Here is a 19,300-nt window from a genome sequence, read left to right as displayed (position 1 = left end):
TAATATGGAAAAGAGTTGTTGTAGATGAATAAAACAGTGTTATATGGACAATTGGCATGGGTGTGAAATGTCATTGTGTTGGACATGGGGTCTCCAAAAATTTAGGCATAGGGGCATGACAACACATATGTATATATGTACACATATTCTATATGCAAGTATAAATTTATATACGCATTTGCATATTTGTATGTGTGTGTAGAGATGTGTGTGCATGTGTGCACATGTACATGAGCCACTGTTTTGATTCTTTTCCAAAAAAAGAGAAATTCAAAGGATGGGGGGAGAGAGAGATGCATTCTGTCCTCTTTTAAGTTTTGGACAGGGAAGCCTCCAAAAATTTAGGCATGGGGCAATTTTATATACATACATACATATGTCTGTCTGCCTGTCTGCATGTATGCATGTATGTATGCATTTATGTTTGTGTATGTATGTGTATATATGTGTATTTATGTGTGTACACTTACATATATACGTGGTGTGTGTGGTGTGTGGCTGGGTTGGTGCGCACATGCATGTGTAAGCTATCATTTTAAATTTTGATGCTTATCCAAAAAAGCGAAACTTGAAAAAGAGGACAGAAAGAGAGATTTTATGCTGTCTAAGAAACACATAATGATATAGAAATGAGTTTGCTTGTAATTTGTATTATTTGTTAGGTTTATTCAAGGTCACTTAAGATGTATTAAAATAATAAATAAATTTTGTTAACTTTATACCAAAAAACATGATAAACTTTTACTTAAGGCTTCAATGTCACCTTAATAACTTGACATCAAACCCATAGTGATACTTTGCTTAAAGTTTTTGGTGCTCAAAACTAAAAGTCCCTTTCATAAACTCTAGAAAAATTGCCAAGTGTTGACTCTTTTTGCTAACTTCAGCAGGACATTTGAGAAAAGAGTGCCTAGCCATTTCATGTTATGACTTGCCATGTTCAAGCATCCAAAAGTGTTGACACTTCCAAAACATTAAAAATGGAGTTCAAGTAACCCATGATCAAGCTTGATTCAATCTCAATTCAAGCTGGACTTACTGTTTAACCAGTTGAAATGATTTAAATAATCCAGTAAACAGATCCTTAACCATAAAACATAAATTTAGAAAACAATGTTAAATATATTATCACTCCATAAAACATAATATATTAACTAAGCCATTAAATGGTTAATCATGTACTAACTTATGGATATTGAATACGTTGTAATATATTAAGTATGTATGTTTCGATCCTTACCGCATGAATCTTGATTGATCTGCATTCATCTGGCTTGGATTGAAGTTACTTTCAAAAATATGAACCTGAACCAATATCTGTTAGGTTACTTTCAAATTGAGCCTGATTCAATCTTATCTTGAGCTGCTCAGATCAACTGACAAACCCAGTTACAATGCATATTCCAAGATGACCTACTTAGCTGAGCCCTGTAGCTCGACGTCTTATTATGTTGGAAGTTCTTAAACTTATTGTGGATTGAAAATAATTTCTACCCATTAAAGGAGGATGGACATGAGTGAACAAAGCTTAGAATTAGATAACATGCAAGTAACAAAGATTCAAAGTGAAATTGATCGAAAACTGGGCACTGTTTATTTATTTACTTTTGAGTAAAAGAATCTGGGCACTGTTGAAACTGTAAAGGAGGCAAAATGGTTAAGAATGAAAAAAAAAATACCAAGAAAATGTAAATTCCAGTTTTTTAGGTGGAGAGAGTAAAGACCATAATAGACTTGGGCAACAGTAAAAATGGAGAATGTGAAGACACAATAGACTTGGGCAACAGTAAAAGCATGCACCATTGCTGTTTTCATAATTTTCTTGTGGTTTCCAAACATAAACATTTTGTGACATATAGAAGAAATCAACAGCCTAATGACACTCATGGACAGTCATGGTATTTCTGCAAATTCATTTAGTTATCACATCTTGTAAGCCAACTTGCATAGGTTGGCTAAATTCACTTGAGTACCTGAGAAGAAATTGACAAGAGGAATTGAGAAGTTAAAGAACACTTAAATTGTCTTTGTTATTATTAATCTATATTCTGCAATATATTATGAGTTTATGACTAGCAAGAGACAAATTTATTTTTCAAATCTTAAATACAGTTGAAGTGTCTTACTCTTAATTAAATGAGTCCTCATTACCCATCTAGGAAAATTACATTAGCTACACCTCCCAGATTATAACAGAATTTCTCTTTATTAGGATACCAATAGTTAAACAACAGTTAAAATAATTATAAGTTGAAAAACTCAAAACCACTCCATATGATACCAATGTATTCTCAAAATATTCCCCTTGTTCAAAACATTATAAAATGTCGGTAAATGTGTCCATAAATGACATTTTAGTTGCTATTTTTACTGTATGCCGGAATTCTTTGAATCCTTTTTGGTGGCCCCGCCTAATATATCTTGAACTTTGACGAATCTTGGCTTTGATTTTGGCAATTTTCTGTGACATTTGGTGATGCAGATTAGGCATATGCTTGATATCAAGTGGTAACTCATAGGGTTCTGTTGTATCAATAATTTAACCAATCACTTCAAGGGGATTGGGGCCTTCAGAGGAAGAGAAATACTCAAATAAGTTTTGTTCATTCATTCATAGTTTCTTCTCCAGTGTTCATTGTTCATACAATTTCTAGGCATAGCCAACTAATAGGATGCAGAAATAAATCTTAAGATACTCCATATTAGACTCATACTAGACTCCTACATCAATAAACCTAATTAGACTCCTACAAGATTTTTGAAACCAGCAACATAAGACTCTAGTGAAGTCAAACACAGATCATATGAGAAAGACCCAATGACCAAAAATTTCAACAGACTAATGTGCCTCACATAGGATGCCCTTAAAGTTGGTGGCACAGGGAAAGCCTGTTTGGATTCAATTTAGAGTAGAACTAGTTGCTATCTGCAGTAATCCTTTACTGGGAGCTAGCTCTATATATACATAAGATGTGGCCCCTGTGCATGGTCTGCAATACTATATGACAAAACACCATGCTTACATGCATAATATTTATAATATAGAATTCAGCAGATATTATTGTTTCCTGAACAAGCACTAGCCACTTGTCTTTGTGTTCATTTGTATAATCTCGTTTACCCTACATGACAGGTAGGGTCTCAGGTTTCAATCAAAACGGTTGAATCTGGTTCTCCTAGTTATTCAAACATAACAGGACCTGGAGAGTTACTACTTCATAATGAAGGTTTTTTTATCTCAAACACCTGGATGACTTTGAAAGAATCAATTGGTGCATGGGGTGATAACAGCTTCACAGCTTATGGCATATTAGAACATTTAAATGTGACGAAGGATACCTCTGATTATTTATGGTATATTACCAGGTAAGTCATAATCTCAATATTTTACACTATTTGAACCAGCTTAAATATTATGAACAGGAATTATTCTATAAAATGTATGTGTCCACTTTTGTTTAACAACTAAGAAGACATTGAATTCATTGGAGTTAGGCAGTTATTTTCCCCAACTTGTTCCATATTGCTGCATCCAAGGATTTAGGTCCCGACGGGATGTCTTGGGACATCCCCTGTCCCAAGTGTTGGGACGGGGTGGGATGGCGGTGCGTCCCATTCCATGAGAAAATCGAGATAGCTCCATCCCATGGGATTTAAAACTTTGACCGTATTCTTGAAGTTTTTGTGAATGATGGAAAATGTTCCTAACCACAATAGAAGATGCAATCCAAGGTTCGTTGTCTTGGCTCTGTACCGGTGCCAACTTATTGTTGCATCGGTATGGGGCTGGTTTGGCATATTGACTGTCGGTATGTCTTTGGTACTACATTGTAGTACCGTAACCGATACGGTAAGGTATATGCCTCATATTGTCTGGTTCGGTCTAGTATGGCAAACCTTGATGCAATTTGTGTGTTATATAGAACTACCCATCCTGGACATAAAGTGACAATTTTCTTTTTTTGCTTCCTCCCTCCCTCTCTCTCTCTTGTATTGGAGGCTTTGACCTTTACTTGAAGTTTTCTAGGATAGTGGGGGTTAAGACTGTTTTTGTGCTATCATGGGCGTTGATGTGATGGACTGGGATTTTAGAAGAAAGTCTTTGAAGGTTTCGTAGATAGGGACGAGCAATGTTGGCTATTCTGGTACCAGGACCCGTATCTATCAGTCGGCAGCATGGTTCAGTATTGCCTCCATGCCGTTTTGTGTCGGGCTCAAATCGACACAGTAGAGAAGAGGAGAGGGAGAAGGAAAGAGAGTAGAGAGAGAGAAGGGGGGAGGAGAGGGAGAGGGAGAGATAGCCATCGGAGGCCGCCGAGGCCCCCCTTGTCGCTGTTGAGGTGGTGGATGTCCAGATTGATCGAAATAGGGACTTCAGTCCTTAATTCATTTTTTATTTTGGTTTTATTCTTTTTTTTTACGAAAATCAAACCAAAATAAAAAATGAAACAAGGGCCAAAGCTCTTGTTTTGTTTGATCTGGATATTTACCGCCTTGGCAGCAGCGGCGGTGGCTCCGACAGCCCTCCAACGGCCTCCAAAGGTCGTCTCCCTCTCCCTCTCCTTCCCTCTCTCTCTCTTTCTCTCTTTCCTTCTCCCTCTCCCTGTCCTCGTAGGTGTCTCATTTCAAAGGCCGAAACCGTCCCAGTCTGCCATTGGTACAGTTCGGCATGCCTTGAACCGGCCTATTTAGGATGGTTCGGTAGACCATGGGGACAAGGCTTTTCAAAGTGTTTTGAAAGTTAATAATGGATGGCAATATTTCTGGTGGTCTTAAGGATCAAAGTAGTGTAAGATCCGATTAGAGCTCAACTGATAATTGCAGAAAATAGTAGAAAGATAGTATAAGAGGAAGAAGAATAGAATATAGAATAAAAAGAGAAGAATCAGATGGAAGAATGAGAAATTAGGAGAAAGAACAAGAGAAGGGGTGGGGAGGAAAACCAGACCTTGACTTTCTTTCAATCAAATCAACTCAAAATGTCTCTCAAAAGGGAGGATTACAACCTTCATATAGATTCAAGATTCTAACCACATTAAATCTTGACCCTTGAATCAAAATCAAAGCATAGCTATCAATTAGAACACGATAAGAGAAAACTTAAGAGGTCCCTAATAAGTCGCTGAAACAGTACCACATAACAGTTCTGCTACAATGCTGCAAACAGTGTTTGTGAACAATGCCTGCTACAGTGACGCTACAGTGACTTGCGAATGAAGGTCTTTTGAAGGTTGCTAAAATCTCTTTGTTAGAACATGGTCTGCTGGGATCTTGAGCCAGTGATATTGTGGCCATTGTTAGAACATGGACTGTTGAGAATCTTGGGATCTTTTGAACCAATGATATTATGGCCCGCTGGATCAAATTTGCAGCTTTAATGCCCATTGATTTTGCTCCCAAAACTCAAATGCCAACCCAAAATACTCTCCCGCTCATGAAGGCCACATGTGTCGGCTTTCAAACAATGGGTTGTTCCCGGGCTTTGTGGTCTCTGTGAGAGAAAATGAGGAGAGAGAGAGAGAGAGAGAGAGGGAAAGGGAGAGGAGAGGAGGGAAGGGAAGGTAGCGGAGAGTTCTTCGGAGGGCCGTTGGGTGGCCACCGGAAGCCAGCAAACCTATTGCCGGCTTCACCTTGTATCGGATTTGTTAACAAATCCAACGAAATTGGGGCGAAGCCTTTGCTTGGAATGGCGGCTGCCGCTAGGGTGTTTTGGGCAGTCCGGCGGCCACCCGGCGGCCTTCCGACGGCCCCCCATTGCCTTCCACTCCCTCCTCTTCTCTCCCTTCCCCTTTCTCTATCTCTCTCTCTCTCTCTTCTTGTATCTAGCGGAGGACCAGGAGCACCGAGGCATCGACGGCCCTCCGGCAGCCTTGGTGGGCCACCGTCGGCCTTTTCCTTACTTCACTCCCTCTTCTCTCTCTTCCTCTCTTTTCTTTTTTTCGCTTTGTCTTCGCCAGTGTTCCGAATCGGATGTCCAAACTGCACCGGTTAGCTGCTGGTATGGTTTGGCACGTCCCGAACCGCTCATTTTGGAGCAGTTCAGCGAACCCTAGATCCAATAGTTTTACTATCTTACTGCATTGGATTGAAGAATTTATGTCCAATTAGAAATATTAGAGTTCCTTTTGTGAAAAGAGCTGTAGGCTGTCCAGATTGTCAGAGTTGGATGGATACAAAGATAGAAAAGGAAGGTGAAAATTGGAAAGCAGAAGAAAGAGCTCTCAGTTTATATGATTCACCTCAATTTTCATTATAACAAGTTTATTTGTTGTTGTTGCTGTTGCTGCTGTTGCTATTGTTGCTGTTATTGTTGGAAAGGTGCTTGGTTGACTTGATTTGTGTTAGAAGGATTCAGCAATGGAGCAGAATTGCACCATCAACTCTTACTGTCAAGCTAATGCATGACTTCATGCTATCTCGTGGCATATAAATACTGTTGCTAGATTGTTCATTTGAAGTTTCAGTTGTCAGTTTAGAGTCCTTCGATACTCGATCTCGAATATTTTTGCCAGTTTAGTGAGTCTATCGGAATTAGATTTGTATCCATGGAATCTCACCATCCATACATAACTGACTGGTGTATTTGTAATTTTGTATCATACCATAAAAATGAGTACCTATGAAAAAAGCCCATATGTAGATAATGAAGAACCATAGGACTGAATTACTTGAGATGCCTATGCCAATAAGAATCTTAGAGCCACCCATTAATATACTGAAACTCCATGCAAAATTTCAATTGTTTCATGTCAAATCTCTCCGCAAGGCATTTTATTACAATTTTGACTAAGATAGGGATCAAATGGTATAGTTCATTTGTTGGTAAAACCAATTTACCAGTCTAGTAGCCAATTTGGCTTGTTAAATTTCATCCATAGTCAGCAGTTCTTAAACATATTAACATATGATGTTAGCATTTTTAATTCCCAATCTCTATTTCAAATAGATATATAAAATGAAAATAGCATCTAAATACTTTTCTATTGAGAAATCAAACTATAGGTCCAAAACAAACTTCAGTGGTTAAAGACTTAAAGTGTTAACCTCTAGCTTTACAGAGAAAGTTAAACAAGTTCTTCCTGCAAGCTCTCTTGTGGGCATGACGATTCTGCTAAAATACGTTGGAGCCCTTTCGTGAAAGAACAAGTTCCAAACTGAGTATAAATATACACACGTAGCTCTGTATGTACACGCTACATGTACATACACACATGAACACATTGTATTTTGGAATATAACCTCCTCCAGACCCCTTCCCTATCCATTGAAAACATGGGCACAAGTAAAACAATGGGTGTATAGACATAACCCATATGCTTGATTATGTTTGTCCCTGTGTTTATCTATCTGTAATTCAACCTCTTTCAGGGGAAAAAATCCTTAATTATCATAACATATTTTTGTAGAACCACAATCACTTCAAACACATGAACTCACACTTAGTTTGTTTGACCGCTTTGTATTGCTCTGAACCATGCACCTATATTCTCAATTTTACTCTTTGAGGTGGCATGTCTACTTTCAGCGATCATATAGTAACCATCAATAGAGGTGAGTATCAAGTGGAGCAAATTTACATTGGAATAGCCCTCAAAACTAAGATGGCCTTGTTGCTCGCGCTAAAGCTAATACTCAAGATCCTTTTTGAAATTTCAAGATTTAGGCCAATTTAGATTTGATATGGTGTGTAATGTAGTTTCTCATCTTGAAACCAAGTACACATGTTTCAATTTACTTTTGCATTATGTTTTTGAATTCTTTTTTTCCTATTTAAATCTGTTTTTGTTGAAACAAAATGGAATTAGAACCTGAAGGTTGCAGATCAATAACATATTTTTGGAAGTGAAATTAAGTATGAGATTTTGTGAAGTTATGTTTGAAGTTTTCATGATATTAGGTGAGAAAAATGGGAACTCATTTCTTGCCTACAATCCTTGAACATCGATTGGATAAGTACATAAATTCATGAATTTGGAAAACAATAGGTAGATCTCTAGAAAATTACCCAACTACGTTGGCTTAAAGTGAAGCATTATTTTTTTAATCAGTCAAATAAATTCTGGAAAAAAGTGTAAATACATCCTTTTGTTTTACTAGTTGGTCCTAGTCCTGCTTTAGGGTGATAATGGTACTCAATGAGATAGAAAATGAGATCAAGGGGTCAAGGGAAATATCCTAGACCATCTTAAACTGCTTGAAAGTTGAAATAGAAAAAAGTATTTAAGAAGGCCTAGTGGATTATAAAAGAGTTAGTCCCATCTGCTACTTATCAGCTAATATCACAATACTTTAAATTGATATACTAGGGGGAATACATACTGGAACAAGGCAACATGCACGGTTATTTTATATGCTTTGCTTAAACATTCTGACTTTTTGTGGTATACTCCAGGTTCGCCATTTCAGTATCGAACCCTATAGTGGTGCCGTCCTATTATAGTGTTGGTATGCCACCCGTACCACATACTGATTTGGTACCGATATGGTATATTACGGTCGGTACACACCAGTATTGACTGGTATGGCAAGCCTTAGGTACACAACATACACAATGAGATGATATGCAATCAACCCCAACTTTCATCCTCAAATAGGATGAGTGGTTTCCTTTACTCTTCCTAAAAGGTGGAGATATCATTGCTCACTATAATGCAGCCTAGTGATGTATAATTCCTTGTGTGCAAGAACAGGAGGGAGAATGCTTTAAGACAATGACTTTAAAGGCTCACAAATTGTGGGTAGAGAAGAAATTTATTTGACATAGATTGCAAGATCCTTTTCCAATCAAATTGGATTTAGGTAGTAGAGATCTGAAATTCTGTCACATGGCTGTTTCATGAAAAGGTATTGGAGGCTAAAGTATCAGGAGTCACCTTACTATTTACTGTAGTTATTAAAAATTTGATGTTGTGCAGGAACTAGGAAAGAGGCAAATTGCCATTTAAGGGTCTCATGAAGGATTGATAGCATGAAGTTGCCATCCCAAAAGAAAATACTATGCTGATATTATATGTATTGTATACATTATCTAAGGCTGTAAATGAAGTTCTTTCCATTTTGCTTTTAACTACATCCTAGTCGTATGAATTTTTCCAAAAGATCCCTGGTGAATGTTGTCAAAGGAGTAAGTTCATGAAAAATTGCTTTTATAGCTTGATACATTTCTTTTTTTAAAAGAGGATTTATCACTTAACACATTGTTCTTCACATTTAAAAAGATGGGGTGAAACTGACATACAGGGTCAATCTTCCTCCTAAAGACAGAAACTAGCCTTTTCTAACCTGCAAACTTGTGGTCTTATTTGGGGAAATCAGATGTCAAGCATGTATATTTGGGTCTGCCTTTGTGTTTAGGAATGTGAAGATCTAGGCTTTGAGTGTGATTCTTGAATAATATGACCTTAGTCTTGCAACCTAAAGTGACTGATTACTTTCTTTCAAATGAAGATTAACTATTGTTTATTTGGTCTCTTTATTAGTTCAAAAATGTTGTGGATGCCTTTCAATCTTCATGTTTATTTTCTTTGCTAGGTTTTATGACTTTAAGAAGAATTTAGATTGGCGGAAAAAGATTCATAGAAACGTGTTGCAATGATCATTATGCAAGACCATCTGGCAGAATAAAATCAAGTTTGTAAAATAGAAGGGGAAAAAAAGGCCTTCGTTTTGTCAAAAGTAGAAAATGATTGATCACCAGGAATGTCAAAGTTTGAGAATACAGCTCTCTCTAGAGTAAGTCCTAAAGCATGCAAAATGTTCTAGGATAAGGTTGATTTGTTTGGACTTTTGTGAAACCTAGATGGAATTCAACAAATTTGGAGCTTTCTTCCTAGTCTACTTTAGTAACATGGTGATCTGATACATTTATTAAGGGTGTACTTATGACCAATTGTATTTCAAAATGGGAGAGGGAAGCTTCCTGAATCTTTTGCAAGTAGGGTATTTTGGTTCTCCTAATGCTTCTAGAAGTCCTTGTAATCTGGCTATCAGCAAGTTGCATTAGAGGGCTTGATGGTTCCTAACAACTGTACAGTTTCTGCAGAGAATGGAACACCAATCACCTTTTCATATAACAATTATTTTGCAGTAAAAGTCTAGGGCCTTGATGGTGGTTGACTATGATCCAAAGTGGGCAACTCTTGTTGTGCTTTGCCTCATGTTTCCTAGTTCTCTTTTAGGGTTTTTTGAGGGATGAAGGGCAGTTACAAGATATGAGAACCATGGATGTGTGGTATTTTACACCATTAGATTTCAGGAACCTTGTGGAAAAAAGAGACAAGGTTTTTTTACGATACAAGCATGCGATCATATGGATATTTGATGCTTCTACATATTAATTGGTTCTTGCGGTCAATGGTGACATGAGTCATGGCAATCTTGTGATTAGGTCTTGCTGTTGATATATTCTTGTGCTGTGTTAGCATAGAACAGTTTTTACATGTATACGATGTTGAATGAGATATCTTCATCAATATTCCACTGTTCAATCTTAGTGGGCACAATTTTTTTGTTTTTGGTATACTAGCTTCTCTTCTAGAAGTTGTGGTTAACCCCTTCACTTCGCTTAATGGAACTGCTTTGGTCCAATTTGGAAGAAGCTAGAAACCTTGTTGCGTTAATTAAACTAATGGAGATTTTTCCTCCATATTAACTTGAGTGTCCTGCTGGTTTAAAGGCTATAGAAAATCAGTAGTGATCGGTACCATTTATATTAAATTGTTGAATGAATTACAAAATTTGTAGAATCGTACTATATGGTCTTTATCGACTTGTTGACAGCCAATTTGGTCTTAAAGATTCATTTTTCAGTATATATATGAAGCATGCTCATCAGGGCTCACTGATAACATTCAACATCGTCACTCAAGCTGCCTGAGGGGTTTTTCAGTATATATATGAAGCATGCTCATCAGGGCTCACTGATAACATTCAACATCGTCACTCAAGCTGCCTGAGGGGCAAAAAACTTGTGTACAATGGGTACCTCTGCCTACTGTAGTTGGATTCGGCGTTATTAGAACGTAAAACAAAGATATAAGAACTGATGCTACCATGATGATTGCTTTCACTATAATTTTTTCTTGGCTTTTTAGTGTGTTTATTCACTCCTACAGCTCATTTTGCATAATTTGATGGTCACTTAATCTTTATTGCAATTCAGAATAAATGTTTCTGATGAGGATATTGCATTTTGGGAGGAAATGGATGTTCTTCCATTGCTTACAATTGATAAAACACGCGATGTGGTTCGAGTATTTGTAAATGGTCAGCTCTCAGGTACTAATTTCATTTCTGTGTGGCATCTATGTTTAAATATATAAATTAGCATGATGAATGTGCCAATGTATCCTACTGATGCATGTGATATGCCATTTTGCTACTCATTAATCACCAATATATGCATATATCTTTTCATTGGCATTGCTACGAGCACAATTGCATATGCACTTAACTGTTTCTAGTTTCTTTCATGTCTTCATCTATTGATTTGAGCTGGCTATATATTCATCTAACATATCTATGGAATTGAAGGCAGTAAATTTGGCAATTGGGTTCCACTGAAGCAATCTCTTCATTTGGTTCAGGGATGCAATGAATTAGTTTTATTATCGGAGACTGTTGGCTTGCAGGTAGTGTGTATTTAAATTAAATTATGGTCCAATCTGCTATTGTACTATTCTCTATAGAACTAAGAGCAATGCTTTATTACAATTAGCATCCGTATCATGGCAGTCTCAAATGTTCACATGACCAAGTTCTAAAACTTGCTGCTTGGTCTTTTTGGATTTTATGTGAGCCATCCCAAAGCCAGTGCAAAATGGGATAGTTCATGCTTTTGAAACAGGTTAAGGCGCAAATAGGGTTGAACTATGCCAAGCTGGGCTGAACTGATTGGCTCTGCTCCATTTCGGCGGTATTGACCTGTTTTGTTTGTTTGCCCCAACATAACCCCACCCCAAACCCCCTTTTCTCTCCCTATTTGACCCCCCCTATGCTCCTTCTCTTCTGCCTCTATACCTTGATCCCTCCTTTTGTCTCCTTGCTTCCCTCTATTCATTGAGCAACCCACAAGATGCCAATCCCACTGATCACCTGGAACCTTTCCTATTCCTAGCCCTCACCATCTCTCTCCCTCTCTCCTATGGCCATGGCGATGGAGGGATCCAAGAGGGCTTTGATCTAGCCCTTCTTCCTCCAACACTCCTAATGGTGGCTGTGCTAGATGAAACCCATTGTCAATCCCCATGTCCAAGGATTTTAGTCCAGATAGGCCATCCAGCGGGACACCGGGATGGATAACCATCCTATGTGTTGGGATGATTTTTGAACCGTCCTGACATCATCCTAGCATTCCAATTGGCATGTCTTGGGACATCCCCCATCCCAAGTATTGGGATGGGGCTGGATGGCTTCGTGTCTTATTCCATGAGAGAATTGAGGCAGCCCCATCCTACGGGATTTAAAACCTTGCCTGTGTCATCCATGTCCTCGACCTTGATGCCCTCAGGTCACCCATCCTCCCTTTCATTTTCTTTCTTTGGGAACCCTCACCACCATCAATGAAGATTTTGGAGTCCCTATACCTGACCAAGATGGTCTTGCATAATGTGTGCCAACACAACATAATACCATACTATATTGACCAAGTATCTGACCAGCACTGGTAACTGTGCTAGTACGACGACGAACCTTGCATTTTGGTTATCTCATACCTATACTGCTCTGGTGTTATGCAAGCCCAAAATTCTTCGGGGAAAGAGTAACACTAGATCTCGGATATTCTAAGATCATAGATGAAGCTATGGGGAAAAGAACTCCACTTCTGCTAGCCAGTTTAAAGTCATGTCAGATTAATATTAGATCAGTAATATGATTATTAGAAACACATCTGGTGCTTTTAGTTCATGTTAATCTTCTAGCAACTTGTTATTTAATAATGTGATATAATAAATGTTTATGAAATGCTTCACCATGTCTGATGAAGAGGTATAACGAGATTTATGTTTTAAGCATTTTTTCCAGATCTCTGTAGTGTACTGTTCAAGTAAATTTCAAATCTAGCCCTTATTTTTCCTAGCTCAAAATATTATATGTTTGCCAACAAGACAATATTTGTGGGTGCTTGCTGTCAGAATCCATATATACAATATAATTTCATGTAGGTGTTAAAATAATGTTATTTTACTTTTTCACTTGCGGTGAATTGTTTTTTATTGTAGAATTATGGTGCTTTCCTTGAGAAAGATGGAGCAGGATTTAGAGGTCAAATAAAACTGACTGGCTTCAAAAATGGGGATATTGATCTTTCCAAGTCTCTTTGGACATATCAGGTGTATAATATTATATCCAGTTTCAATTTTTTGCGTCATCTCTAAATTTGTTAGTTTTTTTATAGCTTCCATGCCTGCATATATAGCATATTTGTTGCTTTTTCTCCCCATTGCACAAAATATAACATATTATTCAACATTGTATCTAATGTTTTCCATTTTTGGTATCTTAGCGAAATTAAGCCTGTTGCTAGTTATTACTTAGGATTCCAGAATATTGTTCAGTGACCCTTCCTGTTGAACTGATCTTTAGGTTAATTCAAACTTAAAACAAAAGAATCGGAAATGTTTTTCCAGGAATGCGTTGAGATTTGCTGTACTCTTTATCATATCATCAAGATCAGAGCATAAGAGCACACATATCTGTTTACATATGTACATTATCTTTCTATCTATCTATATATACACACATACATATTTTATTTATATATGCACACACACGGGCGTGGGAGGAGGCATGTGCATGTGCATATGCTCGCATGTCTCAGTGGTGGGCACGCACGCATGCATGCATGTGTGCTGGTGGGTGTGCATGTGCCTGCATGCTTGTATTCTAGGCTTCTAGGCTTCTTAAATGATAGTGTCCAAGTTTAGTTATGTCACAAATCAACATATATTAATTGCAAAAGAATACTTGAATGTTGTACAAAGTTAAGGGATTGACCGTGAGAGAATCAGGAGGATTTGACAATGAGAAGCTTCAACTTCGAGGGTGAAGCCTTGTCATAGTACTTCTCAGTTGTAAGACAGCAGCTTCTTGTTTTCTGATATAAAGTACAGCAGCTTGTTGAGGATCTATTTTATCATCCAGCTGTAGAAGAGCTTGTTCTGTAAGGCATATATAGGGAGTTATCAGGTCAGGTGTACCTAAGTGGTAAGGGGATGATTGTTTGATGAATTAATGGGGCTTGTTCTAGACTTGAGGGATCAGAAAAACATAAAAACAAACACAAGTCTCTGGAAGCATCCAATGTGTAGACATGACAAGACAAATTTATGTGTTCTTGTTTACTTAAAAAAACCTAATTGAAATTATGATAAACCTGATGAAGAGTCCCCTAAGAAATGCAATAATTTGCTAAAACTGGTTTTGTATATGACCAACTCTTTCACACAAACAGTCATCCAATCCTTATTTAATGTCTAGTTTTTGTTGATAAACTCAAAAACTCTAAGATAAGGATATCAAATACTCTTTTAAGTTGTAAATGGAAAGTCAGCTACTCAGAAAGCAACTGACTGTTGATATTTGACACTTCTAAGAAAATGACTAGCTCAAAGTTCTCATTTATTTTACTGAGGCTAGACTTCAATGACCACAAAGGTGGATGTGATTTGCTTAAAGTACGACTCTTGATTCAAAGTTTTGAAGCGACTAACAAGGGAAGATATTGTATACACTGAGGTATGCGCAAAAATTATTGCTAGTGGATGAATTGATACTTGTAATATTTTTTGGACTTTGAGATATCTACAAGATATAGCCTACTTGATCTCAAGATTTAGTTTGTTACAACAATTTTTTTTTTGAATGCATTTTTTTTAAGCTTTGTTGCTATTATCATCATATGGACAACCTATGTAAAAATAAGCTGTGAATCATGTTTTTCATTTTATGTCGAAGCTGAGGAGTGGGAATATTAATTACATTATTTAGGGAATGCATCATCTATATTCAGTTATGACAGACCCATGAATAAGGCCCCATACCAGGGGTGTTTTGTGATACATGTGACCTTGCTTATAAGTTGATAAGTTCGACATGCAGCCATCAGCTGATTTTAATGTGCTTTTCTTCTAATAGGATTATGTTTGCTATAAACTTTGTTGAACTAGCATATTAAGGAAGTATATAGGTTATATCCAGTTTATCCACATACTAGTTGATGAGAAGGGGTATAGGCAAGGTAGGTTTGTTGAGAAACCCGGATGGAGTTTGATATCAGAAGGATATCGATTGATGTAGCTTCTTCCATAAATTTGCAGGCAATATTGAAGTCACCACAGCAATTGATTTTGCTGGGGATTGGTCTAATTTTATAAATTCATTCAACCTACCAGTGCAGTAATTATTTATTTAAAGAGAGAATGTTAAATACTTTGTTTCTCAATGATACAGATTGGGTTAAAAGGGGAGTTCGCAGAACTATATGCTCCAGAGAAACAGAAAAATGCAGATTGGACTGACTTGAATCTTGATTCTCTACCATCTGCTTTTACATGGTACAAGGTAAGCAAACTATATGGCTTCTAAGAAATGCAGTCAAATGTGATTTCCAAAAAGTCTTAGCTGCTAAAGACAGGTTTCAAACAAGACCTCTCCCCTATTATGAGGGCCATACGATGACAACAGATATTTCCAGTATTAATTAAACCAACACGTTTTTATATGCAATATTAAGTGAAATTGGTTTCATTTAATAACATCTGTGGTTGTTAGAAGTATTTCATATACCTTTTTGTGTTTCATAAAGCTAATTGTTTTCTGCTGCTTCTTAAGTTTCTGCATGTTTCAGATGTAGGATCAATGTACATGAAGTTAATAAACGTCCAAGTTCCTGAATTGCCCAAGCAATTTCAGTGTTCAGTGTCTCAGATTTAACTATAGTACCATGTCATTTGGATTTAATGTCTTAATGAAACCATTTGTTTGGATGACTAATTTGCTCTCAAGGAGCTTACAAACACACACTTGTTCTCAAGCATACCTAGACATGCTCACATGGAAATGCATGCAAGCATGCACATGCACAAGCAGCACACACTCTAACAGTAAACAATTGGGTCTCCTTTGGAGAATGAAAAAATTGATTTGATTCACGTAATTGCTGACTTCTGTCATTGGATGGCCTTCTTTACACCATTTCTTGTGTTCACAACAAATATAACTCTCCATGTGACTTACTGTTAATATAATTTGTCTTATTGATTTAGAATTATGGAAAGAAATGATTGCCTTTTTCTCTTATGTTCACATAAATGCAAAGCCTGAGGCAACAGAGAGCAGCAGTGTAATCTGGTTGTCTTAATGCTTCTTGCAAATTTCTACAATGCATTGTCGACAATAGTACTCTGTCATCATTGATATCTTCACATTTTCTACACTTCTCATCAGAACTTTTGCATTTGAGTTGTAAATGAGTTAGCTTATTCTGTTTCTATATCTGGATAATGCAGACAACATTTGATGCCCCAGAAGGTGATGATCCTGTTGCTCTTGATCTGGGGAGCATGGGGAAGGGCCAGGCTTGGGTTAATGGTCATAGCATTGGACGATACTGGTCACTAATTGCCCCAGAAACTGGATGTCCTAAATCTTGTAACTATCGTGGAGCTTATAATGAAAACAAGTGCACAACAAACTGTGGGCTACCTACTCAGAGCTGGTAAAATTACTGCTTCCTACAAAGAGAGTTTGATATGAACTCAGAGTATTATTCTTTGCTGAATGTTCATAAATTTTTGTTATTTATATAATTTTTTCCTTTTTGCTTTCTTATCTTAATCTGGGAGAAAATATCATCAGAATGTGTCTACATATTCGTATCCTTATTCTGCAAGTTATTTTTATCTTACATTTTCTTTGGGACTGTCTGGGTGAAGTTGTCATTGCTAGGAAGTATTTAGTTCGGTTATCGCTATTAAATCATCTAGACATTGGACAGAGCAATCAGCCAACTGGTTAGTTTGTTAGCAAACATTGATCAAGATTTAGAGCTTTTTTAAAAATGGGAAAGTATGAACAAAAATTTCATTATGTTTTCTCTGAAGGTATTTTAGATCAAAAATTAGATTGCAAAAATTTCACCAACCTTAGATTCCCCCAAAATGTTAGTTTGGTACTAAAGGGGGAAGTGAAGTCTTTTACCCCCTTTCCACGAGACCAAACCTGTGGAATCAATGACTTGGTGCTAAATTGCTGGCCATTGTAACTAAAGCTTTAAAGAAAAATGTTCAACATACTTAACTATTAATAATTTGCCGAGAAGTCTAAATCAGCAGCCAATTATTATCTGATACGTGGTGTAGCAAAGTCAATCAACTTTGTTGGACAAGATATTTTGACTTTGGTATTCTTTTTATTTGTTAATCCTTCTAAATTTTGTATGACTTAATCCTCTGATATTTTGGCTGTTTCCGACGTTTCATGTTTCCACTCATATGTTGTATGTTAAATTTTAACAGGTACCATATCCCAAGAGCGTGGCTGCAGTCTTCCAACAATCTTCTTGTCATCTTTGAGGAGACCGGTGGGAACCCATTGAAAATATCACTGAGGGTGCACTCTACCAAAACAATCTGTGGAAAAATGTCTGAGACTCATTATCCACCTCTCTCCACCTGGTCCCATCCAGATTTTATCAATGGAAAGATTTCAATCAACCAGGTTGCACCACAAATGCACCTACAATGTGATGATGGACATATGATCTCTGCAGTAAAATTTGCAAGCTACGGTACTCCACATGGTAGCTGCCAAAACTACTCCCTTGGCAAATGTCATGCATCAACTTCATTGTCTTTGGTGACGAAGGTAGGGTGTTGCAAGTCAAATCTTTTGTATACATGTATTAACAGCTGTGGCAGTCACCATAATTTTCCCCCCTCTTTTCCTTTTCTTCTCAGGCATGTCAAGGAAAAAATAATTGCACAATCGAAGTTTCAAACACAAACTTTGGGGACCCATGTCGAGCACAGTCAAAGCTTTAGCAGTTGAAGCAGAATGCACATCACTGACCGATACCAAAATGCTTCTAGGTTCTTGGTAGTAAAAGGAGTACCAGAAATGCAGGTTGATGAGGAAGGGTATGCATTTGTGATATCATTGCATTCATGGATTGCATATTCACCGCTCAGTTTGTTTGATGGAAATATCTGAATCAGGGTGGAACATTCTTGTCTCGTATTCATCGTGTATGTATATTGACTCGAAACATGTTTTTCTAGAAAGTACAGGCATGTCTTTCACGAGGAGGTTGTTAAGATCACTGTCATCTAGCCATTGCAATTCCCAGTCGGAAGGGATTCATAATAAAGGGCATTTCTTCATCCTGTCAGCTTAATATCAAGCTAGAGTATCGAAATGACACAAATGCAAGCATTGTTATTTTCCCATGTTAATGCATATTTGGTGACGTTATTAACAGGAAACGTGGCAGATGGCGATACCTGATTGATCATGTTCTAGCTATCTAGAGATTAATGGGAAAATCACAGCTACCTAGCTAGGAGACAATATCCACCTGAGATTTTCTGAACCATCTAGGTTGGATCTTCTGAAACTCAGTCAGTGGAAATGCCTGACCACAAGAAATGGGGCTTGGGTTGTTCTTGTGACATGTGAACGGACCTGTCCACCCAAATGGAAAAGTAGGGGGAAGGAAGAATTGGTCAACCTTCTCTCAGTTTGGCTTGAGAATCCAATGTCCAAGCCCGGAAATTAACAATCACATGGATAACAAGGACTAAAGGTATGGATATGGAATTTTATTACTAATGATGTTGATGAGAACATGCAAGACCGTGATTCTTGAGCATTCAAATCCATAGATAAATAGCCTGGGAAACGAGCAGCTTGATCAAGCAAAGTGAAAGATAGCTTATTCAGTTCCGAGCAAAGCTGGCATGGCATATTTTATAATTTATATAGTTCAGAATAATAGTCTGACTATATATTAACCTAATAAAAATTACAAAATAATAATTTTCAGATAATAAGTTGAAATAATATAACATATAAATTATTTATATATTCATATCTCTAACTAGTTTAAGCCGAGCTTGAGGTAGCTAAAGCCTATGCTGGTTGCCAGCCCTAGTTTTATGCTGGAGTCACAGGATTTCAATTCTTCAGCCGTCCGCTGGACAATTTGCCCTCCATTTTCTTTTCTTTCAGGATACCGCCCTCGCTCCAACATGTTACCCAGCTCCCACCTCTCAGCAAACCAAACTGAGAGTCCAGAATGCTC

At 37.4% G+C, this 19,300-nt stretch overlaps 1 protein-coding gene across 1 annotated transcript in view; it reads left to right on the top strand.

Annotated features, from left to right (window-relative positions):
* LOC105051146 (beta-galactosidase 15) overlaps positions 1 to 18,380 on the top strand; it is a 41,072-nt gene extending 22,692 nt beyond the window's left edge. Inside the window, 9 exon segments of the mRNA XM_010931453.4 lie at positions 3,134 to 3,366; positions 11,162 to 11,277; positions 11,533 to 11,630; positions 13,221 to 13,331; positions 15,451 to 15,561; positions 16,509 to 16,717; positions 17,517 to 17,865; positions 17,958 to 18,018; positions 18,021 to 18,380. Of these exon segments, the coding sequence (XP_010929755.2) occupies positions 3,134 to 3,366; positions 11,162 to 11,277; positions 11,533 to 11,630; positions 13,221 to 13,331; positions 15,451 to 15,561; positions 16,509 to 16,717; positions 17,517 to 17,865; positions 17,958 to 18,018; positions 18,021 to 18,100 (1,368 nt within the window). The 3' untranslated portion in view covers positions 18,101 to 18,380.
* Positions 18,381 to 19,300: the final 920 nt, after the last annotated feature.

Source organism: Elaeis guineensis, chromosome 9 (genome assembly GCF_000442705.2).
Source record: "Elaeis guineensis isolate ETL-2024a chromosome 9, EG11, whole genome shotgun sequence".
NCBI classification, from domain to species: Eukaryota; Viridiplantae; Streptophyta; class Magnoliopsida; order Arecales; family Arecaceae; genus Elaeis; species Elaeis guineensis.
Note: the sequence above shows the minus strand (reverse complement) of the source record. Positions and strands in the feature narration are given on the sequence as shown.